The sequence below is a fragment of the Triturus cristatus genome, chromosome 4_1 (genome assembly GCF_964204655.1).
Source record: "Triturus cristatus chromosome 4_1, aTriCri1.1, whole genome shotgun sequence".
NCBI classification, from domain to species: Eukaryota; Metazoa; Chordata; class Amphibia; order Caudata; family Salamandridae; genus Triturus; species Triturus cristatus.
This window is the reverse complement of record NC_140585.1, coordinates 1,260,542,021-1,260,565,717: the sequence shown is the minus strand read 5'-3', so window position 1 is coordinate 1,260,565,717 and position 23,697 is coordinate 1,260,542,021. Positions and strand designations below refer to the sequence as shown.

At 45.5% G+C, this 23,697-nt stretch overlaps 2 protein-coding genes across 6 annotated transcripts in view; one reads left to right on the top strand and one right to left on the bottom strand.

Annotated features, from left to right (window-relative positions):
* NFE2 (nuclear factor, erythroid 2) overlaps nucleotides 1–2,891 on the top strand; it is a 196,145-nt gene extending 193,254 nt beyond the window's left edge. Inside the window, exon 3 of the mRNA XM_085654736.1 lies at nucleotides 1,461–2,891. Within this exon, the coding sequence (XP_085510862.1) occupies nucleotides 1,461–2,609 (1,149 nt within the window). The 3' untranslated portion in view covers nucleotides 2,610–2,891. The remainder of the gene's footprint in view (nucleotides 1–1,460) is intronic.
* COPZ1 (coat protein complex I subunit zeta 1) overlaps nucleotides 1–23,697 on the bottom strand; it is a 906,679-nt gene that overhangs the window by 772,952 nt on the left and 110,030 nt on the right. The window lies entirely within an intron of this gene.

Below are 23,697 nucleotides of genomic sequence, written 5' to 3'. Positions count from 1 at the left end.
TGGCCAAGAAGTAAGGTTTGAGAACTCCTGAAATTACTAATCCTTTTGGAAATCTAAACAAAATTTGGCATTTATATATGGGCTGGGCTTGGTGCAAAACTGTCTATTCCTGGGCAATAACTTCTACGTTTTTTACAATATAGGATGCAGCCTTGCAGTGTATTCGAAGAACAATATCCGGACTGTGTGTGTGCTATCTGTAAAACGATAGGACAAACATATTCCATTATAAGTGTCATTAACGAAGTAGACCACTGTTGTCAATGTCCGTTACAAGACATTGGAAAATACATCTGTCTCACTCTAGTTTCTACTGACTCCCTAACTTCGTCACTAACCAGCGGGACAGAATGTAATACCCCAGAGAACTGCACTTCATTGTGGTACTTTTCTCATAAGTCTGGAAAAAATCTGTCCGTCCTCCACTGTTTTTTTTGTAACCATCTTTATTGGATTTTTAGCGAAACGATACAGCAATCACAGCAGCTGGTGCTGAGAAGTTTATAACAGTGGCCCAGGTAACATGACGTCGAGTTCCATAAGCGCACCTTCGTTTGTATGAACATTAGGATATACTTGTTTGAATAACACAACAACTACCACAGTTGATTTTATAAGGTTCTTATACAGTCAAGAATTGTTCTATTTCAATAAATTGTATTGGTTTGTGTTTAATAAGGTGTTTATACGTCTCTTTTTAAGTCTTTATTTTTTATGATTATAATGTATAATCGAATAAAGATTAATATCAATCAATCACTACCACAACTATATGCGAGTCCATGTACAGCATCCCCTACTATATAACTAGTACTGCACTGTATGCAGTAATCTGACTCAACATCCAAAGAACCTCTATAGTGCTGTAGCACCTCTGTAGGGCGGTAGTAAGATTAACAGGACAGTGATTTATCCCTGAACGGTTGCTCTGTCCAGTGCCATGTTTCATTCAAAAACATAGCTTTAAGCCCATCTACTATTTCCCAAGTCACACACACACTTACAATCTCCCTCATGTTCTACATGCATATGACAAAAGTAAGCATTTTTTGTACACCGTGAAAAGAATTGCAAAATCGTACTAGTACACCTTTCCACAATCAACTCTGTTAGTTAATGGAGTTCATTAAAAGGTAAATGTAAGCAGGTCCTTCAATGAAGAAGGTCCCTGGACTTTCATACAGAGTTTTGTATTACACCAAGGGGGTCCCTTCTTGATATTCTCTTTCAATAAATCAGAATACAACATATGGCTCAGATGGTTTGACAATTCATTTACTACAAATTTCATCAATATTACAACCATTATATATTAAATCATTTGGGTAACTTTAGAAGGAAATATGATTGACAGATATAGCCACTATATGTGTGATATGAAGTTAAAAAATGTGAGTACAATTTCCCACAGTTATTACATATATTACTTCTACAAACGTCTTTCTTATTTATTCCCACAGGGTTTAAATATGCAGAATGAATATACATACAATACTGAGGGATATAACAGCATGGTCTCAGGAACCCTGGCACAAATGCTTCCTGTTTCGAACTATGAACTCAGTCAACCCAATGCAGGAAGCAGTTTACCAAACTGCAGTCAAAACACACTAGCATATGAAAGACATTATACAGATGTTTTGGAAACTCCATGTCAGCGGCTAGGCCCCGGAGGAATTGCCACCCATGAGTTTCCTTATGGGACAACCAGCTACACAAGTATGTTGATGTCTTCAACGATCCATCCAGGAAGTGCTACCAACATCATCCAAGCGAATAACAAATTTTCTGGATTATTAAATAACCCACCTTTTCCCCCTAACCATGTACTGGATGCTGGTTTGATGGACAACCAAAATTGCAAACCCCAAGAGGATCTTGAATCAGACTCGGGCTTGTCACTAAATTACAGTGATGCAGAGTCCATGGAAGGCACTGAGCAAGGGCAAATACATCCAGATTATGTAGAGTTATATCCACTAAACTACCACAGTTCTCAAGAACAGTATTGCGTGTTACCTTCAATGAACAATATGCCATTTAGCCAGGCATATACAACCACCTCTGAAGCTGGGCAAAGTTGTGATATGCAGGACATACAATGCCATGGTTCCTATGCAAAGATCAAACAGCCCTGTCGTATGGAGATGACATGCAGCCGGGATGAGCGCAGAGCTATCACAATGAAAGTTCCCTTTTCAATAGAAAAGATCATCAACCTCCCAGTGGATGATTTTAATGAGCTGTTGTCCAAGTACCAACTAAATGATGCCCAATTGGCACTGATAAGAGACATTCGGCGGAGGGGTAAGAATAAAGTTGCTGCTCAAAATTGTAGGAAGCGGAAGTTGGAGAACATTGTTCATCTAGAGAAGGATCTGGATGATCTGAAGGAAGACAAGGAAAACCTCCTCAGGAAAAGGAGTGAGTTTAACAAGTCAGTCTCTATCATGAGACAGAAACTCAGTGATCTATATATGGAGGTTTTCAGAATGCTGAAAGATGAAGACGGCCATCCATATTCACCAGAGGAGTATTCCCTGCAACAGACAATTGATGGAAGTGTGTTTCTTGTGCGACAAAACAATAACCAAGAAGGTGCAGATTAATACGTATCAAGCAGACTGAAAGTATTTATTTGATTTTGGTTATCAAGCTACAAATTATGCATAAATCACAGACTATACATGCTTAGTTGGAATAGTTGCTCTAAAATGTATTTTGAACTTCTGTACATGAAGTGAGACTTTAATGTTGCATTTAACAAGATAGCGCCAACAGTCTATTGTTCTTCAGGACTTTTCTAGAAGGATGAGAAAGAGTATTTTACTTTACACATTTACAATTGCTTCTATCATAATTGTAATTGAATAAATTACATTTTGACACCATTATTGTCCTATACAATCTTAATCTTTCCTTCTTGCTTTTGCATTGGTTTCATACATTATTTATACCTGTACAGCAAATAAATTATACAGAACTATGATGTTATATCAGAATACCATTCTTTTGAAAGTTATCATTGAATCACTTGTAAATATGGCACCACTAGAAATTCCATAGTGGGGAGTAGATTCTCGTGGCATCAAATTAATTTATCTTCATGAATCATAGAGCCAGCTATACCTATCATCACCAACAGCCATATAGCCACTTCTGTAGGCAGATAGTAGCCAATGCAAGCTAAAGACAGACCAACTAAGGGAAATGTGGCCATTTCAAACAAATTGGATTCCTCAATAGAGCCTCACCTAATAGTGCAGTTTCTTCATCTTTTACATTTTTGTCCTGCAAATGAAAGCACACAACAGGAGTAGTACTAGAAAAATTAAAGTAAAAATTGAAAAACCTACTTGTGTATTAACGTGTATGCTTCTTCTATTGAGATCTGTTGATACCTTGAGGCACACCCAGAAATGTTCTTACTGCAACATTTGTGTGAAGCTGGTGCTGTACATGCATGCACCTTCTATGTGGCATTCCTGGCCTCTCACATGCATACCATGCAAAACCCACTTTAGTTGCTAATACTTGTTCTGGCTTAGCTATACAGCAGAAGAGCTCAAAAAGAGGAGGAGGTTGACTAGAAGTCGAAGAGTTCATCCTCAAGTAACTCTTTAGGCTACTTTTTTCTATTTTTGGATGAAGGGTCAATATCAGTAGTTTAGCAAAAGTGGGTGGTCGTGATATTGCAGATTTAAAATAGGCTTCAAGAAAACGGGTTTGTAAAATTGCGAATCCACTCTGGCTACAGGGCTTAATACTCAGAGAATACATGCAGAGATTCCTAAGTGACGGCCGTACAAATGACCCTCATTGGCACTTGTTTTTTTCTAGGCATAGGATTTCAATTTGGTCAGTTTCCAGGATAATTTTTTGAACCATGCAATCATATGACACACATAAAAATAAGAATAATAGTGATTGTGTTAACTTTTACCAATGCTTAAAAATTGTCAGACTGCACGTTGGAAAATAAGCATAGTTCCTACATGTGTTTTCCTGCAGAAGGTTGGAATATGGAATGTGCTCCGCAATGGCTGTCGTGAATGAATAGTTATTGTGAGAATGTAGAGTATGGACTACATTCACTGAAATCACCATCAAGTTAATTTTTCTCCACTTTGTTGCTCTTCTCCTCTTTCATCCCAACTGGATGAGAACTTTATTTCACAGCTCCAAATGTTGTGAGGGAGTGAATGGCATATGGCACTGACTTTATAGAACACTTCACCATAAGCTGCATATTTACCAAAAGATAGATTTGATATTTACAAAAACCATAAGTAGAACAGGAAGAACCCATATATGTATGAGAGACCATCAATGCTACATTTACTATGGTGAGCTGCATATCCAGTGTCTGAGGATTCAGAAGTTCTCTATGTAGCATTTAAAACTATACATTTGCAACAGTAGGTTGATCCATAATAGGAGATAAATAAGGGTTCTGAAAATATAAAAGGCTTTCCAAAAAATGACAAAGCTCTAGAGAACTATATAATGTATTGTAATACAAGATGAGATGTGGTCTGGGTTGAAAGACTGGAAGAATTGTTTCAAACAATATTCAATTAAAACTTGAATTAAGTGGATGTCCAGAGAACAAACTTATATTTATGGAAAAGAATATGAGTTGCCTTGGAAAACACAGCTGAAGCTCATTGATCTTTCTGATGGAGGTAATTAACCCAATATAGGCTGTGATGGAAGCCACCAGAAGCCGTAATTAAGCATAAAGGCCCTGTGGAAGGGAGAGACTAAGACAAAATCGAGATCACAAAGTGGACTGGATGATGTAAATGTTCCAAAATGTCAAAATGACTTTTAGACATTTTGCCTGAGTTTTCAATGTAACATAGACATACTGTTCATGAATGTGTCTGTTGGGGAGAGGGAGGGCCTAGTAAAACCACTTGAACTGTAAAATAGGTCATAAAAGACCAAAAATATCTAATGACTTTTGCTGAAGATTCAGTTATCCCTTAAGAGCCCAATAAGCAAATCTCTGCAATTCATTGATATTTTCTTGCAGTTTTACTAGCAGCATAAACAATGGCAATACGCCAGCAATGTCAAGGCTTAGGATTCTAGTTTTCCAGGCTCTCTAGTACAGCAATTGTAGAGAGGGGTGTTAACCTCGGCTAACCCCTACCTATTTACCAAGCCTGTTAAATTATGAGACCAGAAGAAGGATTAGAAACATGTTGTGAAACGGATGGTCAGAAAACTAGCTGCGCTAAGAGGAGCCTATCAGTATCTTCGCTCAGGATGTTGAGAACCCTCTCAGTTCAGGGGTCACACCTTGTAACTACTGTCCGTCTCCAGAATCAGATACATAGCTTTGGACTCTGCAGAGAAAAGAATAACAGACAGGGGCTTCCCACCCTGTCTTTTGAACGTGACTCCCAAGGTTGCTGGGGAAATAAGGAAAACAACAGATTACCCAGAGAATTGCTTGCTGGATAGAGATTAAGAACCGTAGCACCGCTTGCCCCTACCACCACCGCCATCTACCACAAACCCTGATCTGAATTAGTAAATACATACATTTGTAAATTATAATAATTAGTCTAAATGTATTGCATATGGTTAGTCAAAATTACAAAAACAGAGATAGAAGAATTCACTAAATCTACCAACAGTTTGATCAAATTAGATAAAATATATATTCTCATACCTCATATGCAAATTAAAACAGAACAATAGATTTTAAAATTCATCAATTCGGTACTAAGTAAAAGGACACGAGGTTAGAAACGATTTCAGGCAGTATCAGAAAAAGTGTGTGAGTTTTCTAAAGATGACTTGTAAGAATTTAGTAGAGTGTTTTAATGCTTCCACAGTTTAGATAGTGTTAACCTCTTCGGTGTGAGTGTCGGCCAATGGCCGACACCTGCCCCAGAGTGGGTGTTGACCACCGGTCGACACTGGGAGGGTTAGAAAGGGCTCTCTAGTGCTCTGCGCCAGAGGGTTTCTTTTTTTTCCAGTGAGCCTCAGGCTGCTCGGAAACTGCTTCCCGAGCAGCCATAGCTTTTTTTTTACTTTGGATGTAATGGTGATCAGTGTACAGAAAGTGCTTGTTTCACTTTCACTGAATCAGTGCTGGGGGATATCTCTGTCCCCACCGGGAGGGGGGGGGGGGGGGGGGGGTTGGGGGGGCAGAAGCCCACTAGACACCAGGGATTTTTCTTTCCTCTTATAAAAAATAGGGGTCAGGCTGCACACCAGAGCATGGCCCTGCCCCCAACGGGCAGATAGGGAAAGCCCACTAGAAGCCAGGGATTCTTTTTTTTAAATAGAGGAGTAGGTCCGCCCAGCATGGACACAGCTATTCCCACCCCAAGTAAATGGGGGAAGTCCTTCTTTCCCCACCAGGGAGCAGATGGGGTAAAAAAAATACATATATATATATATATATATATATATATATATATATATATATATATATATATATATATATATATATATATATATATATATAGCATAGTCATGCCCCTTCCCAACTCGTTGGGACAATAGTCTTTCTGTTCCTCCTGGGGGCACACTGGGGTGATTAACCCTAATCTGCCACCCCAGGGTGCAGAAAGCCCGCTCAGAGCCGGATGTTTTTTTTTTCACTATAGGGATTGAGGCTGCCAAGCATGAGCATGTCTATACCCCCACCCCAATAAAATATGGCAACAGTCTTTCTGCTACCCTCCAGGGGCAGTTGGAGTAATTACCCTTGATCTGCCTCATCCCCGGGGGGGGGGGGGGGCAGATAGGCCATTGTATGGTAGCAATATATATTTTTAACAAAATAATGGGGTGGGTCTTTCCCAGCCTAACATCAGGCGCCACCCTCACCCCTAAAACACCAACAGTTTTTCTGCTCCCCCACGGACTAAAGCATCCCATCCCAATGGCAAGCAAGAGGACATTTGATTCTTTTGGGTGTTGTTTTACATATAGGCCAGGAGAGTTTAGCTACCTCCCAGTATCATCCATCTTGCAATGGTGAAGGGCTGCACTTTTTCAGCTTGGGTAGGCTGCCACCTGGAAAAACCAACCAGACCCAGAAAGTTCGGAAAACTATACAGCTGGGGGACTCCAGGGTGGTGTGTTTTGCATGCATCCCATACCTTTTTCTTGCCCACAATGCTTGGCAAACCTCAAAAGTTGACTAAAAAGAAACATTTTCCTCACATTTCTGTGAGGAAATCTTCTGTAATCTGCCAGGAGCCACACATTTCCTACCACACAGCATCCCCCCCAAGTCTCCTGATAAAAATGGTATCCTCACTTGTGTTGGTGGGCCTAGAAACCTTGACGCAAAAGGCCCTATTGTGCCATGTGGAGAGATCAGCAATAGGGGTAGCTGCAGGATTTGGCGAAATGCTCGGCCGCCACGCATGGAAACCTACCAATCACGGACATTTTTTCAAAGAAGCCAACCATGGGATTCCAGGGTGGCGTGCTTGTGTGAAACACATGAAGTTGTCTTACTCACGATGCACTGTAAACCTAAAATTTGCCTGAAATCATGTCTTTTCCTCACATGTCTGCAGGAATCCATAAAATTCCTACCAGCCAGCATTGCCCCACTTGTGCCAATAAAAACGCCATGCCACTTGTGTGGCTGGCAATAGTACCTGTAACAGAAACAGATTAAACCGAGATCAATAGGAGTCCCCATGCAAGGGATCCCATTGACCTTGGTTTGATCTGGGCTTCACACTGGTTTCCACCACAAACTGGAAGCATGTCAAAAGCACAGAAAATAGGAAGAATGGGCAACCTCTTTGAAAAAAATATAAAAACTGCTAAAAAAAAAAAAAGTTTTTTTGATTCAGCTCTGCATGTACCCGAAAGCTGGGAAGATAGTGATTTTAGCATAGCAAACCGTTTACTGATGCAATTTTTAATGAAACGAACAGACCCTTTTAGCCAAAAACATTTGAACTATTTTCCTAAAAAGAACAAAATGTAGCTATATTTTGGCTTTTTTCCCGGTCCCATCCAAGGGAATCCACAAACCCTGGGTACCTTTAGCATTCCCAGGATGTTGGAAAAAAGGACACAAATTTGATATGGATCCCTTGTGTGGACAAACCAATGTGGAGGCCTAACCACAAACTATCCCAGATAACCAAAAAGGGTTCAGTACTGGGGAAAAAAGGCATAGAAGTTAAGGAGTTAAGCAACTTCTGGGTAGGACGTGTAGCATCATTATGTGCATCCCGTCCCGCAAAACGTGATGACATACACATCGCTTTCCACATAGTGTGACTACGCTTGCAACCACAGATTGTGGAGATGTGTCATCCTCATCATTATGCAATACAAAAAAAGGATGGGGAACGCAAACTGTTTACATCGTGTCCTGCATCATTTGTCGCCACTTGCATCCACAAGTTGTGAGGATGGGTCATCCTCGTCATTATCAGTTATGAACAAAGGATGGGAAACTATCAATTGTGAGATTCATTATCTTTGTAAAAAGTTATGAAAATTCATGAAAATATCCATAAAAATAACTGGAATTTCCAAGTGAATATTCAAATATCATGTTATATGTGATACGATGGTGTTAATCCAGCCAGATTTTTGTATTTGACAAATATCTTGATAGAGAATTTCGTAGGCTGAGTCTGGAAAATCTTATTAATGTAAAGTTTTCTTTATATATGCCCCTCAGCCAAACGTCAAAAGGTCCTACTGTGTACATATTCTTTTCAAAAGTATCCTGAGCCCCATGTCCAAATTACAAGTGTTCACAAAAGTTGATGTAGTTGTAAACTCCACTTTATTCTCCATCTCCAAAATTGTCAAATAACTCCAGCACAAAAATATAGCCAACACGTGTTTCATCTATGATAGGTACACCACCGAGGGCTTCAAAATAATTTACATTGTTCTAACTCGAATTTAATTATCACCATGGGGATTGGGGCCAGAAGTGAACAAAACAGACCCCAAGCCAGAAGAAAGCTTAATAGTAGTGTCAAATGTAAGTTTACAGTGCAAGGACAGTGTCGTGTATCTACAATACACTGTATATAGTGGATAAATCTTGGGATAGTTTATTTCATTATATTGCAACATGTCTGATCGTGTTCCTATTCTTGGACAAGATAGGCCATAATGCCTTTGCAGTGTTAATTAACTGGCGACTATGAGAACACTGGGCTCGCAATGACTGAAAACTGTACTGGATATACTGACAAATATACAATTGTGTAAGACTTTAATTTGGGGATGGTTTTATGAACCTCTCTGACGTTTTCTTTTTATTCCACATTCTCTTTATGTTATCTCATACATATTGCAGATGCCGCTAATATGGGACGCTAAATTTTGATAGTTGTATTCAAGCAAAGATGGCACTGTTGCGTGGAGTTGACGAATATGGCGATGCTTTGATGATGTTTAGGACTTTGTGTCTATATTTAAGTCAATGTACCTGATGTTTTCCCTAAGCAGCATTAACTGGGAGACTGTTCTAAGATGGCGCTGGTATAGGGGCCAACATTCAGATAGTTCGACCTTAATGTCTATGACTCAATAGCTAGTATACATTTCTTTGTGCCTCTGCTGCTATATTACATTCACTATCGAAGAATGCAGATTAAGGTATGGTTATGCTTTTATGTACGCATATGAGTATCATAAGATTATTTTATAACATGGCATGATGCGATGAAGCCGATGCGATACAGTACAAGAAGTATGTTTGGAACATTTTAGACTGAGATGCTATAATATTTGACATGTGGGGGAGTTTTTCCAGGATACACATACAGATTATATATCGAAAGTTTAAATCGACACATCACTGTGTATTTGCTGAAGTTATTTGAGGCAAAGAAAAGGAAAAGTTGCATATTAACTAAACAATGTGTGGACATAGTGGTGATAGTTATGCCGAGATTGAAGCTATGAAGTGATTACTTTGTTTCAGAAGGATAAACATAGTTTTCCGGAAGAATTGCCTGATATACAGGTGGCAGCCACAGGAAAAGATATGGTAAGATGCCACTATTAGTATTCATATACATTAGTTTTAGACCATTGGTTAGGTTTGGATTATCAAATAAAAAATGTGTCAGTGTAGGCACTAGAAATCACTATTGGACGCTGTACTCAAGGATGTCTTTGATAGAAACGTGTGGGTGAGTAGGATTTCATTTATTGGGGATAGTTTAGCTTGTCACTGGAATGCTTTATGTTTTGATCAAAATGTTGCGGTGAGAAGCAAGGCACGCCCTCAGCACAAGGACACATTTGCTCCTCCATCTTTAATATATCTATTTTCTAAATTCAACAACTATTGTCCATTGGCTGTTCACATTGGTGATTTTACAGATTCTGAGATGGAATTATGGAACCTTGACACGCTCCGAACTAACATTTGATACTACTCTTCAGCTCTTTTCTGGCTCGGACTTTTAGGTCCACTTATGGTCCCAATCACTGTGGTGATAATTAAAATCGGGTTAGAACGACAATGTAAATAACTAAGGCTGATAATTTATTTTGTAGCCCTGCTGAAGTCAGTGGTGTGCCTACCATAGACAAAACATGATTTGGCTACATTTTCATGTTGGATTTATTAGACACATACGCAGATTGCAAATAAAGTGGAGTTTACAACTACATCAACTTTTATGGACACTTGTAATTTGAACAATGGGACTCAGGATAATTTTGAATGTAATTAGGGGGCAGTTTGTCTTCTGCTTGGAAGCGTGGAGTGATCACTTCATATCCTTTGAGCACCAGTTGAATCTTAATGTTTTGCAATATCTGATACGATAATGCGCAGAATTTACCCTGCCACGCCTTTGTTGAGACTCTGTAAATATTCTTATGTCCATCACCCTAAGGGTAGTGTCTCGGTGTCTAACAGTAGGGTCATTTGGATCATAATATTCCAAGACAGTATTCCAGGGTGTTAGAGACTGGCCTGGTATATGCTGTCCATAATTTTAAGTGGTCACCCTGCACCAGTCCAGAGAACCTTTATGGTAATTTAGGAGGTCTCGGACAACACCTTAGAAAGCTATCCAAGTGGTAGCTGTGGAGAGCAGCCTTCAGGCTTAGTCTTGAAGGAGTGTAAAGCAGCTTGTTTTATCAGAATGCAATCTTATAGTATAGATTAAATGAAAAAGAACCACACAAGGTATTTATAAAAATGTATTTAATATATAATACTCTCTAGTAAGTTACAGTATCTCCCACACGGAGATATACACAATACCATAGCAAGGAAATTACAGTAAATAGCACTAATACACAGTGGGCCCCAGGAGGGGACCAAACCATATACTAAAAAAGTGGTATAAGAACCACGACTCGAGTCAGGACAATGTTGAGAGGACGTAGAATTGCTGTGACCCCAAGGAACCACCCAAGGTGAGTAGATAGGCACCCCTCGGAGAGCGTGTGCAGTGTGTGAACACGACCGCATTCTCCGTACAAGTCTATGTGCAAGTCGTGGTTGGATTTTTAAAGATTATGGACCCTTCCAGTCGACCCTGAAGAAACCCAGTGGAAGACAGAAGGTTGGAGAGCCACTCCACCCGTGGTACCCAAGTTTTTATTTTTATTTTTTATTTAAATTTATTATGTAACTGATAACACATGGTGACATACACAGCTATGCGCCTACAACCCTGAGGCCGGCTGCATTCACTCTAAATGGAACGTCACATCACAGCTTATCCCACATCCCGGAGGCCGGGCATCGCTGTGTTCAGCAGTTGCAGTGCGATACATTTTACCAATGATACATTATTGTATGTCAATTGCCTTATTCACTTCCCATCTGGGAATACTTCGTTTTCTTCTTAAACTAAACTATTAAACCAACGCCCTCCCCTCCCCCTACCCGTAACCTTTGAGGCGTCCAGTCAGTCACTGTCCTTAGAGCTATACTCGTACTCACTACCTTGCTGTGAAGTCTCCATTCAGAAGATACTACACTCCGAGTTTCCCATATCAGACAGGTGTTTGTCAGTTAATGGCCATTATGTCCCCCCTTCCACCAGTCCCCCTCTGATCTTGTATCTCTCCTACCCCTCTGTCTATGAGGCCCGTCGATCTCTTGTAGGCTGTCTCCCCAATCTCCTCAGGGAGCAGCAGTGCCAGGGTCCGTCTCGTTGTTTGTCCCCGTCTCCACAGCCCCTTCACCCCTTCTGAGATAGTCTGTATATAGTCCCCAGAAGTTCTTTGGCCTACTCCGCGGTGGGAGCAGTTCACTAAAAGTCTCTGATTGCGTGCAGCAGTAGAGCACGTCGCGTGTCCATTGCGCCACTGTGGGTAAGGGCCCCCGCACCCAGCACATTGCTACCCTGCGCTTTGCCATCATCAATCCCATGTCCACCAGTTTACGTGCTGCCCTCGGTAGTTTTGTAGAGTAGCCCAGCAGTGCCACTGCTGGTCTAGAGTAAGATCCTGTTCCACCATCTCTCCTATCTTCTGAAAGATGGCGTCTCAGAATTTGTAAACACCAGGGCAATCCCACGCTAAGTGGATGAAGTCTGCCGTTGGGTGGCCGCATCTATCACAAGTCGACCCCTCCCGCAGGCCATACCTGTGCAGTCTCTCTGGCGTATAATAGACTCTATTTATATATTTAAAATGAATCAGTCTATGTTTGCCATGCAATGATATTCGACGCGTACCAGCACAGCAATACGCCCACATGGCATCATCTATCACAGTGTCTAGGTCCCTTTGACAGGCTAATCTGGCCCTGGTGTATTGATGAGTTCTCTGTATTCTATATAGTTTGGATATTAAGTTACTGGGACTTTTAGTTTTGATGAGATACGGTAATTCCAAAACCTCAGGGGGTTCAACCATGTCGTCCCCTAGATGCTGCCGCCATGCCCTTCTCACCCTGTGAAATTGAAAACGCTGTAGCTGAGTAGGGACTTCTACCATGGCAGCCACTTCATCCCATGTTTTAGCGACACCATCTGTAAACAGCTCCCTTACCGTGTGAATTCCTAGTGCTCGGAGGGCCCACACCACCCCGCGATCCCCGCAAGGGGACAGCCAGACCGCCCAGTCTAGTGGCATTGCCGGAGAGTATAATAATGCCCCCGCTGTTTGCGGCAATATGTTATTCCATGCATGCCTAGTTGAGTTGAGTGAGTCTAAAAATCCAGTTCTGCGGTCAGCCGGCTCGAAGATGACCGCTGGGAGTGGGAGTGGATCGGCAAACAATCTCTCTAGCTTAAGATATGGGACTGATTCCTCACCATGAATCCAACTATGCGCCTGAGCTCCCTGTGCTACCCTGTACAGCTCCAAATCAGGTGCCCCCAGGCTTCCCATATGATAAGGCAATGTCAGCACTGGCCAGCTAACACGGGCCTGCTTGCCCGCCCACGCCATCCGCAACAAGGATTTATTAAGCCTAGCGAAAAAGGCGCGTGGCAACACCATAGGGACATTAGTAAACAAGAATAGAAATCTAGGCAGCACCACCATCTTCATAATCGATATCCTACCAACCAGTGACAAAAGTAGGCCAATCCAGGTTTCCACGTCATCTTTTAGTTTATCAATCGCCCTGCCATAGCTCTCCCTGAGTACTATTTCAGAGTCCATATGCAACCTTATCCCAAGGTATCTGACCGAGTCGTCTGACCACTGAAGCGGATATTCCATCTCGAATGGGGTAGTGGACGGGGTCAACGGAAAGGCGATGGACTTAGACCAATTGACCTTCAGTCTAGAAAGCGCCCCAAAGTGCACCACCTCCCGCAATACCGGTGACAAGTTATTCTCAGGGTCTCAGACATAAAGCAGGGTGTCATCTGCGTACGTGGAGACCACTATCTTGTAGGTAGGAAAACTCACTCCTCCAAGGCTGTGATATTCCCGGAGTGCGCACGCTAAAGGCACCGTAATCAGGGCGTACAGTATGGGCGACAGGGGGCAGCCCTGACGCGTTCCCCTGGAGATAGGGATAGCGTCTGTGGTTAGGTCACCCAGCCGTATCTTCGCAGTAGGTGCCTTATATAGCATCCCAATCATCTGCAAGAAGACTGGACCCAGTCCCATTTTAGTCAAAACCTGTCGCATGAAAGGCCATTCGACCGAGTCGAACGCCTTCTCCATGTCCAGGAAGACAGCGAGCGTCTTAGAATACCGCCGGACATGCTGCATAGTGCCAAACACCGTCCGCAAATTGTAAGTGAGGTTCCTACCGGGCACAAATCCTGCCTGCTCCGGAGCGACCAGCTCCGAAGTGAGCAGAGCAAGGCGCGTGGCCAAGACCTTCGCAAATAGCTTAGTATCCACGTTGAGCAAGGAAAGCGGTCGATAAGAGCTGCATTCCTCCGGGGTCTTTCCTGGTTTGGGGATAGCCACCAAAATGGCCTCTCGCATTGACTGTGGCATTTGGCCCGTAACACACATCATCAAACAGCTTCGATATATGTGGGAGCAATAGGTCTATGAAGGTTTTGTAGAAAGTGACCGTGAGGCCATCCGCACCTGGTGCGCTATTCGCCTTCATGCCAGCCAACGCCTCCAGGATTTCGTCCTTCTCTATGGGAAGGGCCAAGAATTCCCTATGCAAATTAGTTAGGAAGGGTAACTGAATGTGTTCCAGGTAGTCCCGTATGCCCTCGTCCATGTCGTTCTGTCGTGAAGCGTAGAGAGTTGAATAATACGACTTGAAGCGAGCTGCAATGTCTGCCTCCTCCGTAAGCAGTTCCCCTCCGTCCGATCTGATCTTGGTAATGGTGGCTTTACCCCTCCGGGCTTTTAGTATATTAGCCAGTACTGAACCAGGCCTGTCGCCCTCGCCATACACCCTGGCCGTGGCATACTTCCCTAAATGCTGCACTTCGTTGTCTGCTGCCTCATGATATTCCTCTAACAGTGTCTTCAACTCTTCTGTAGTACCCTCCTCCGTACCTGACTGCTGCCTGACCTCCAATTCCCCCAATTTGCGCTCCAGGTTCGACAGTCTCTGTCGAATATCGCGAAGCACCCCGGAGTGCTTGGTAATGGCCACCCCTCTGATGTATACCTTAAACGTTTCCCAAACCGTTTGGAAACTATCCACTGAACCGATATTGGTGTCAAAAAACGTCGTTATCGCTTCCGCCATCTCTTCTTTAAAGAGGGGGTCCAGTAGAGAGTATGGGGGAAACCACCATGTAAATGGAGGTATGGTCTTCCTAGGTGTGGATAGAACCAGCAATATAGGAGAATGATCTGATAGGGTACGCGGCAAAACCTGGCACGAACGCACCTGTGACATAAGAGACGTTGATGCAAGCCAGTAATCGATACGCGTGTGTAGGTTATAGTAAGCGGAGTAGTGCGTAAAGCCCCCCTCCGTAGGGTTAAGCGCTCTCCACACATCCATAAGTGCCATACTAATCATTGCCCTGTCTATTATTTTAACTGCCGACGCCGGTGTTCTGGCCAGACCACCCGATCTGTCTAGGCTCGGGTTCCTAACCATATTGAAATCTCCTCCCCACAAGATTTGAGGCACTCCACTATCACTCACTAAATTGGCTAGCGAGGTGTAGAACTCCGGGCAATCATAGTTTGGGCCGTAAACATTGACCAATAGTAAGTTGAGACCCCTACCCTGACAGCGCGAGAGCACATACCTACCCCCGCAGTCCGCTGACAGCAATTGTACCTTGTAGTCCGACCTAGGGTTAGTCCAGGTCCTTACCCCCCTGGCGCGTGTTTGAAAACCGGCCGCATTAACATTTCCCATCAATCCTCTAGTGCGCAGCATGGGGCTCTGGTTTGGGAGGTGCGTCTCCTGTAGAAAGGCTATGTCAATGGTGTGCCTAGTTAGGTAGTGTAACACTTTACGTAGCTTCCGGTGATCATTCAGGCCTCTGACATTCCAGGTCACCACTCTTATGGAGTCCAGCGGTCCCCGGAAAGTGATTTTACTAGTCATTACCATCCTGTCTGTTACGCTTTATGCCTCTCTCTGAGTACTGTATATGACATCTGAAGTGGAAAATGTGCGACAATTTGTCCTGCCAGACTGACCTCTGAATAAAAAACGGAGACCCACCCCTCCCCCCCACCCACAGCAGACCACCCACAACTCGGCCATGCCGCATCCCATTTAGGGACTTCCCACACCTCCCGCTACCCTACCCAAACAAGTTAACCCCTCAAAGTTGAGTTTTGCACTCGCGGGCGGAGGTCACTCCGTACTTAATCTATCAAGAAATGTCACCTTGTACCCGGTCACGACCTCCGAGCGCAGATTTCAAATCTATGCCCCACCGCTAAGTCAGAAGTAAACACTGCATGCATCAATGCGCGACCCGCATCCCTGAGTTGTGTGCCCTACTAGAGTGCATGCTATGCCCATTGCCTACTGGGACCTCCGCTGAGGCCGAAACCTGTTTACCAGCCTACACTCTTTAGATCGCCACCTATATGGCAGCTTGCCGACTTCTTGGCCGTCTGTATGTCAATAATTCAGTGAGTGCCCATTTGTCAACAGCTATATACACCTTGTCTACACATTTCCCCCTCCACCTCCACCCCCTTAGCCCTATAGAGATTAGATAACTTCAACACACGCTTGCCGTCTAAGCAGACTCAGTCTTGTTGCTCCAGCGCTCCCTCCGCAGCTTCTTCCTGCAACTGTCTCTCTGGGCTCCGCTTCTGCTCTTTGTTCCAGTCTTTCAGCGCCCTCTGCAGTGCCTTTGGATCTATGAAGATGTGGGTTCTCCCCTGCCTGTTCACTCGCATCTTGGTTACAGGATACAGCATCGCGTAATCCAGTCCCAGCTCCCGCAGCTGCTTTTTTAGTGGGATAAACTGCCGTCGGGCCTCCTGCACTCGGGCAGTAAAATCCGGATATAGTGAAATGGTCGGCCCTTCATATGCCAGCGTCTTTTTCTCCCTCACCACGCGAAGGGCCGCATCCCTGTCCCGGTAGTTCAAGAGTTTCGCTATGATTGGCCGCGGCGGTGCACCCGGAGGGGGCCGAGGGCCCAAGGATCTGTGCGCTCTCTCCACCACAAACATATTTGAGAACACTTCCGCACCAAGTAACTCGACCAACAGCGTCTCCACGAAGCACTCCATTCTACCGGTTGGCGTCGTCTCCGGCAGGCCCATGATCCGCAAGTTGCAGCGACGTGTACGGGCCTCAAGGTCCTCAGTTTTATCCTGCAACACCGGCATTATACGCCCAAGCTTTTTATGGTCTGTATCCAGCGAAGTTTGCGCTTCCTCGACTCCTGTAAGCCGTTGCTCCGACTGATCCAGTAGCTCTGCATGTTTGTCTATTCGCTTCCCCATCCGATCCATCCTGTATGAAAGAGCATCAATCTTTGCACCCAAGGAGGTGATGCCGCCCTGCAATCCCTTCTCCATGGAGAGCAACAAGCTCCGGATATCCTGTCCTTCATCCGGCGGTGGGGTTGCGCTACTTGCTGCCCCCTCAACAGGGTCCCGGGTTTTAGAGCGCTTCTGATCGAATGTTAGTTTCGACTGAGTCCTGTCCGACTTGCCCATCGTGTATTCTGCTACAGCTTGGCGTCACACACAGCGGCCACAACTTCCCACAGAGGCGCTAAATAGTGCTGGTTTACAAGAGGACTTTCTCACTAGGAACAGGCCTCCCAGACCGTCAGTCCCGAGTCACCACACGGCGCGTGTTTGCAGCGCCGTTGACTGGTCCCCTCCTATGCTGCTTTGCCTGCTACTGCCCACCGCACTCCCAGGCCTCGCACCTCTTCAACACAGGTTCCTTCTGTGACCAATGCACCACGTGCAGTTGAGCATTCAGGCTAGTTGAGCTACACCCTAGGGAGCCCCTCGTCTCGAAGGCCCCCCCGCTCTTCACTCTGCTGGGACTTGAAGCAGGGACCCCACCACCTCCAGGCGCCTCTCAGACGCAGTTGGAACCCGGCTTCTGCTTTGCGACTCACCACACCCCAACTACTGTACAGGTTTACTCCGTATTTCGTGCCGCCCCCTATAGGGGTCGTCGTATTCAAGCGTGTTCTTCGTGGTTTAGGCTCCCGCCTATCCTTCTCCTGCAATGGCCTTCTGTCTAGTGTCTTTGCGTCATAACTGCAGCCACACCACAACTCCAGTGCCCAGTGTCGGGCAGCGCTCCGTACCCCTTGCACCAGTGCACCTGCTCGCCACTGCAATCGGTGCCCTCTTACTGTGCCTCGTCGTTATGCCCCACACCGTACAGCGGAGGCGCTGGGTGGCTCAGGAGACGCCGAACCACTATTTCTGTTGTCGTCTCATCTGCAATGGGCAGCCAACCGGTCCGGGCTGCCTGGTACCTGCTCAGTTAGGTACTGCCCAACCTTGCCTCGCTGCCATTACAGAAAGCACTGTGGTCACTCTTTCCACACCCGTGTTGGGGCTGCTTATGGCGACTGAAGCTAACGTCACTCCTATCGCCGATCCATCTGGCAGCGCAAAGCTCTATCCCAGCACACCTGGCTTATTCACGGTGCCGCAGCGACCTGCTGTACCTTGGCGCGCTTCGTTAATGCACCCGTTATCCTGCGCTGCGGTGCTCTTCAGCGTCGTGTGCGGCTCCGGCCGCCACACGCGTGTCGGGTGAGTGAAGCGGAGGCACCTGTGCCGGTGGGCCCTCCTCGCTAGTTGCAGTTCAAAGTGTGTGTGCGCTGTTACTTTCAAGGGCTGCCTCCCCCGTTAGCCCGCGGTCCGTAGCAGCGCTCTCGCTGTCACCGCCAGCGCCGCGTCTGCCGATCCACTCACGTCTGGGAAGTTACGGTGGGGGCGGTGGGTAGGGCCGTGCTATCTTCGGCTGCCGTGCCGCACGCATGGCGACGTCGCTCTGCCTCAGCGCCTACTAGCGCTCGGGGGATCAGCGGACTTTCGCCACCCGTGCTCCGCTGGCGATTTCTCGGCACCAACAGTGTCCCCGGGTTCCGGACTTGCAGCGCCAGACCGCTCACCGATCCCGGTGCACAGGTTGCCTCATACACTTCAGCAACAAGCGGTATAAGGCAGGATTATTGCAGGATCAGTATTCTACGCACCGGAGGCCGAGGCTCAAGCAGCAGTCTTCATTTCGAGCCAAGCTCCGCCCCCCCGTGGTACCCAAGTTACCTATCCCAGGGAAGCTGGGTGCATAGGTGTGAAGTGGCATCGAAAACCACAGTCAAACCCAATAGAGGACTTCAGGAAAGTGCCGCTGCCGGAAGAGGAGAAAGTGTCCGTGAGAATCCAAACGTGGATTCTTGGTGAAGAGTACCTGAAATCAGAGTAGACAGAGTCTGGGTCACTGGAGAGTGACCAGGGGCTCGGTAGACCAATGCCCACCGATGTTGGGTGCTTCAGGAAACATGTAGATGACCTTGACTCTGCAGCTGTGGGGACCAGGCGACCCTGAGGACAACCAGGAGCTAGATATGAGCTGTCCCACAAAGGATGCTGAGTGCTGAGGGGTCAGTGTCCGGCGGGAGCACCAACAAGGCCTTGGCAAAAGCAACCCCCGCAGGAAGTCAAGTAGTTGCAGGAGGAGTACCAAAAAGGTCCAGGAGGCTCACCACAAGCAGGGGAGTCAGGGCAAGCCGAGAGCAAATCGGGGGAGCCCAAAGAAGACGTAGTTGACCCTCCACAGGTCCCACAGGTCGAAGACACTAGAGTCGCAGGAGGACCTCGTGCAGCTTAACAAAACAACAGGCCACGGAGCACACAGTGCGATGTGGGTGAAGATTTTTGCAGGAGAAGTTGCCAGAGGTTGGGGCTACTTGGTGCCCAATGCACTTGCTGCAGAATTGCCAACAAGCATTTGCACCTGCAACAGTAATCGGTGCACAGGGGTTTGGGTATTGCAGCCCCCACGAGGAATTCTGACCTGGTGAGAGGACAGCTCGGGCCTCGTCGGACGTAGAAACCTACCTCCTGTGTTGCTGAACCATTTGGACACCATAGGAGCTCAGGGTCAGCAGACCGGTCTGCAGTTTTGTGGTGCCTGCGAATGCAGGGGAGTGACTCCTTCACTCCACGGGAGATTATCTTCAGGTGTCTTGGATGCTCCACAGCCCTACACGGATCGTGTATGGTGCACAGGTACAGACGAGGCAGCAGACTGAGAGGGAGACAAAGTCAGGCCCAAATGAAGTCTAGCGAAGTTCAGAGTGCCCAGTAGGTCGAAGTGCAGTGGTTTGAGTTCTGAATCTTGTCCAAGATGAATCTAGGGACCTACACCCAGGTAAACCCTTAAGTACCCAAAGGAACGGGTTGGAAAGATTCAGGGGACCCTGCCAGGGGAGGGTCTGGACAGGAAGGAGGTTACTCCCATGTCGTTTGTCCAGTTTCGAGTCAGAGCGGGAGCCAACGGCTCCCAGGACTGGTTTGAACTGGACTATGCACAGGGACAAGTAGACCTTCCTTATGGGTGGAGAACCGGTATATCTATCATTGTTACTAATTCTTTCCAGGTTCTCAGTGCCACTATCTAGTTGCTCTATTATAACTCATCTTAAGTCATTTATTGTGTGTCCTGTGGATAGTGTTCAGACACCTTGATTGTAGTTGTCCTGCAATGTATATTGGTACGATGTTCACAGAACCTGGTCTCAATCTTTCTCCCAGTCATAGATATATCGTAACCCACAAGGGCAAGTAATCATGTACACTAATTGTGTGGAATTACAGGTAGTTTTTCGATTGTCTATAGTCCATATATACCCCTCAGCCAGGCCTCAAAATGTCCTCCTGCGTACATATTCTTATGTCTTATGTCTTTCGCCCTAAGGGTAGTGTCTTGGTGTCTAACAGGGTCATTTGTCTCATATTATTGCAAAACAGTATTCCAGGGTATAATATATTTTAGACTTTCTTTAAGGGTGGATAGCTGGTATATCCATTATTGTTCCTTTTTAAATATAAATCTATCCAGGTTCCTAGTGCCACTATCTGGTAATTCTATTATAGGCCCTCTTATGTCAGTTATTGTGTGTCCTGTGGATAGACAGTATTCAGACATCCTAGTTGTAAGTGTAAGTTTATTAGGTCAAGCCTAGAGTCAGCGTGCATGCGCTGCTCTAAGGGAGACTTGTTGTAGTTGAGTATGTAATGGAAGCTCACCCACTCTCTGCCCATATTTGCCATTGGCTTGTGTCAGTGTTCTTCGTAAACGCTGGGGTCTGGTTTGTAAACTGGCTTGTTAGTCCCTCCTTAGTACCGCCTTGTCTCCATTTGTAACCTCCCATGGCGACTGGACCTTTTACTTCGGATGTTACACAGTACGTCCTTTTTTTTTTCTTCTTTATTGAGTTGCTGTAGGCACGACGTGCTCTGCCTACATTTAGCACGCCATGCAAGCTTTCTCTTGTGAAGCAGCCGGGATAATAGCTGCATAGATTTTGCATTGTAAATATTTGTTTTCCCTGCCTGCAGCGCTCTCCGCCGTCGCTTTTATTTTATCTGTCCTCGTCTTTGTGCAGACAGTCCGGGAACAAAACCGCCCACTGCATGAGCATGCTGCTGTGCTAACGGGGCTGCACCGGTGTGTGTGTGTGTGCGTGCTCTGCCTGCCAGCAGGGGCGGACACACAGCTGCCATCTGCAGCTTTCTCCAGCCACCATTGTGCACCAAGCCACATGGCTCTTTAAAAGAACCTGCTTGCCGAGTAGCGCCCCCCTGCAGACCCTGGAGTTTGGCGCTATTTGTGTTGTGTCATCCGCCTGGTGGTGTTGTTTTGGTCTCTTCCACAACCGCCCATCTGGGAGGCGTGTACCATAAGTTTGCAGCCAGAGTGGGTGGTCTCAGCTCACAACAGGACCCGGAGCCTGAGGTGTACCTGGGAGAAGAGTGAAGTTTAAGGGAGGTGGTCATTGTTAAGAGCGAGGCGTAGAGGCAGCTCCGGGCTCCAGGACGCTGCTGTGTTTTCTGTCGGAGGCTGGAAAGTTCAGGCAGCCGGAGCATTGCGTTTCTTGCACCCACCACCTTTCCTCAGCACTCACCGTGAGATCATGCCAGCCTACATTCCAATGGAGGGGTCCAGTGCCGGGGAACCAGACCACACCACACATCAAAAAATGCACACTGTGTTTACCTAACTTTCCATTTCAGACTTTGGCAACACAAGCTTATTTTTTATTTAAACACTAAAGAAAGACATTTGACGATATTACACCACTTCGACGGAAAGCGTACACTTCATTTAAAAAAAAATAAAATATATATATATATATAATATATTTTCCTCTGGAATTAGCCACTTAGCAAAAATTGCAAAAAACTGTGTTTTGGTTGTCGGGCACAACAGAAGAATGTTACCCAGCTTTGGGACATGTGATTTACCTGGGCTAGGCTTGTGGGGAGGTCTACTAAAAAGCAGGTTAAAGAGTGTGGGGGAAGTAGTCACCCTTGCCTTAGCTTTTAGTGGGTCAGGAGCTTTCTAGATAAATGGGCGGCATTGCCTAGCTTAATTATGACCCAGGTGTCAGTGTGGAGGAGAATCAGAGCTTACTGTAGCGGGTTTGGTATGTTCCACCTAGCCAGTTTGATCCAAAGCTTTACTCTATCCACTCTAACAAATGCTGCCGTGTAATCTATAAAGCAGAATTGGAGGGGCTGCTTGGTTATCCTGTGTTGGTCAAAAAGCAAGAATAGGGCAGCAAGTTTGTTGTTGTTCCAACACCTTTAGTGAATCCTGTTTGGTTGAATGGGATCAAGCTTCTTTCTGTTGCCCAAGATGATAGCTCCTTAAGGAGACAGCCTGCAAAGTATTTAGATTCCGCGTCCAGAAGCACTATTAATCGATAGTTTGTGGGGTCAGAGTCGTTGGCACCTTTATAGATCGGAGTAATGATGGAGCTTTTCCACGAGGAGGGGATGATTTGCTAAATGATTATGCACTCATACACTTGCTCCAGATGTCCTGCCCAGTACACTTTATCCTCCTTAAAGATAGCTGTTGGAATGCCTGTTGGACCTGATGCTCCACTGTGTCGGCTATCTCGAAATTTGATGCTGGATTGCCGCTGCTCGGATGTTCAGAGGGTATGAAGCCTGAGTTTTGCTTGTGGTGTCTTGTAGTTCTAATGGACCCGTTGCTAAACATTTTGTGGTCTTTTCCAGTCGCAAGTAGCATCCAGGCTCGCCAAAGTGTTTTGAGAGGTATTCATACCAGCACTCGTCTTGGATGTTAACTGGTATTTTTGTTTTGGACAGGTCATTTAGATTGTTCACTGCCTTCCAAACTTTTCCATGCTTGTTGGTGTTAAGATCATGCAGTAGTTTGGCGCATAGGTTGTCGTTTTTTTCGTCCCACATGTGTTTTCTGTAAGCAGACTTTGCTTTTGCCAGGCTTGCCTTCAGTGAGACGTCATTCAGGGCCTTTTGATAAGTGTGAACGGCATGGTTTACTCTTCATTTTATTTATTTGTTTTTTTGTTAGACTTTGACCAACCTACTCTGTGTGCATTGCTCAGACTATTTCATGAGGCCATTTAGTTGGTGACAAATTGTGTTGTGAATTGCTCCCAGGCAATGTAGGGAGCGCTCATCTCCTCCAAAAAGTTTGTAAATGAACCTTTACCTCATTCGGAAAGGTTTTAGATTGTTCTGGATGACCATTTTAATCTTTTATTGTTTAGCAGGTAGATGCTGCCTTGCATTGATCTTTCTGATGCGTGGTTGTCTGGGGGGAATGCAAGGCAGCGTTCTTGCAGTAGAAGCTCACTGTCT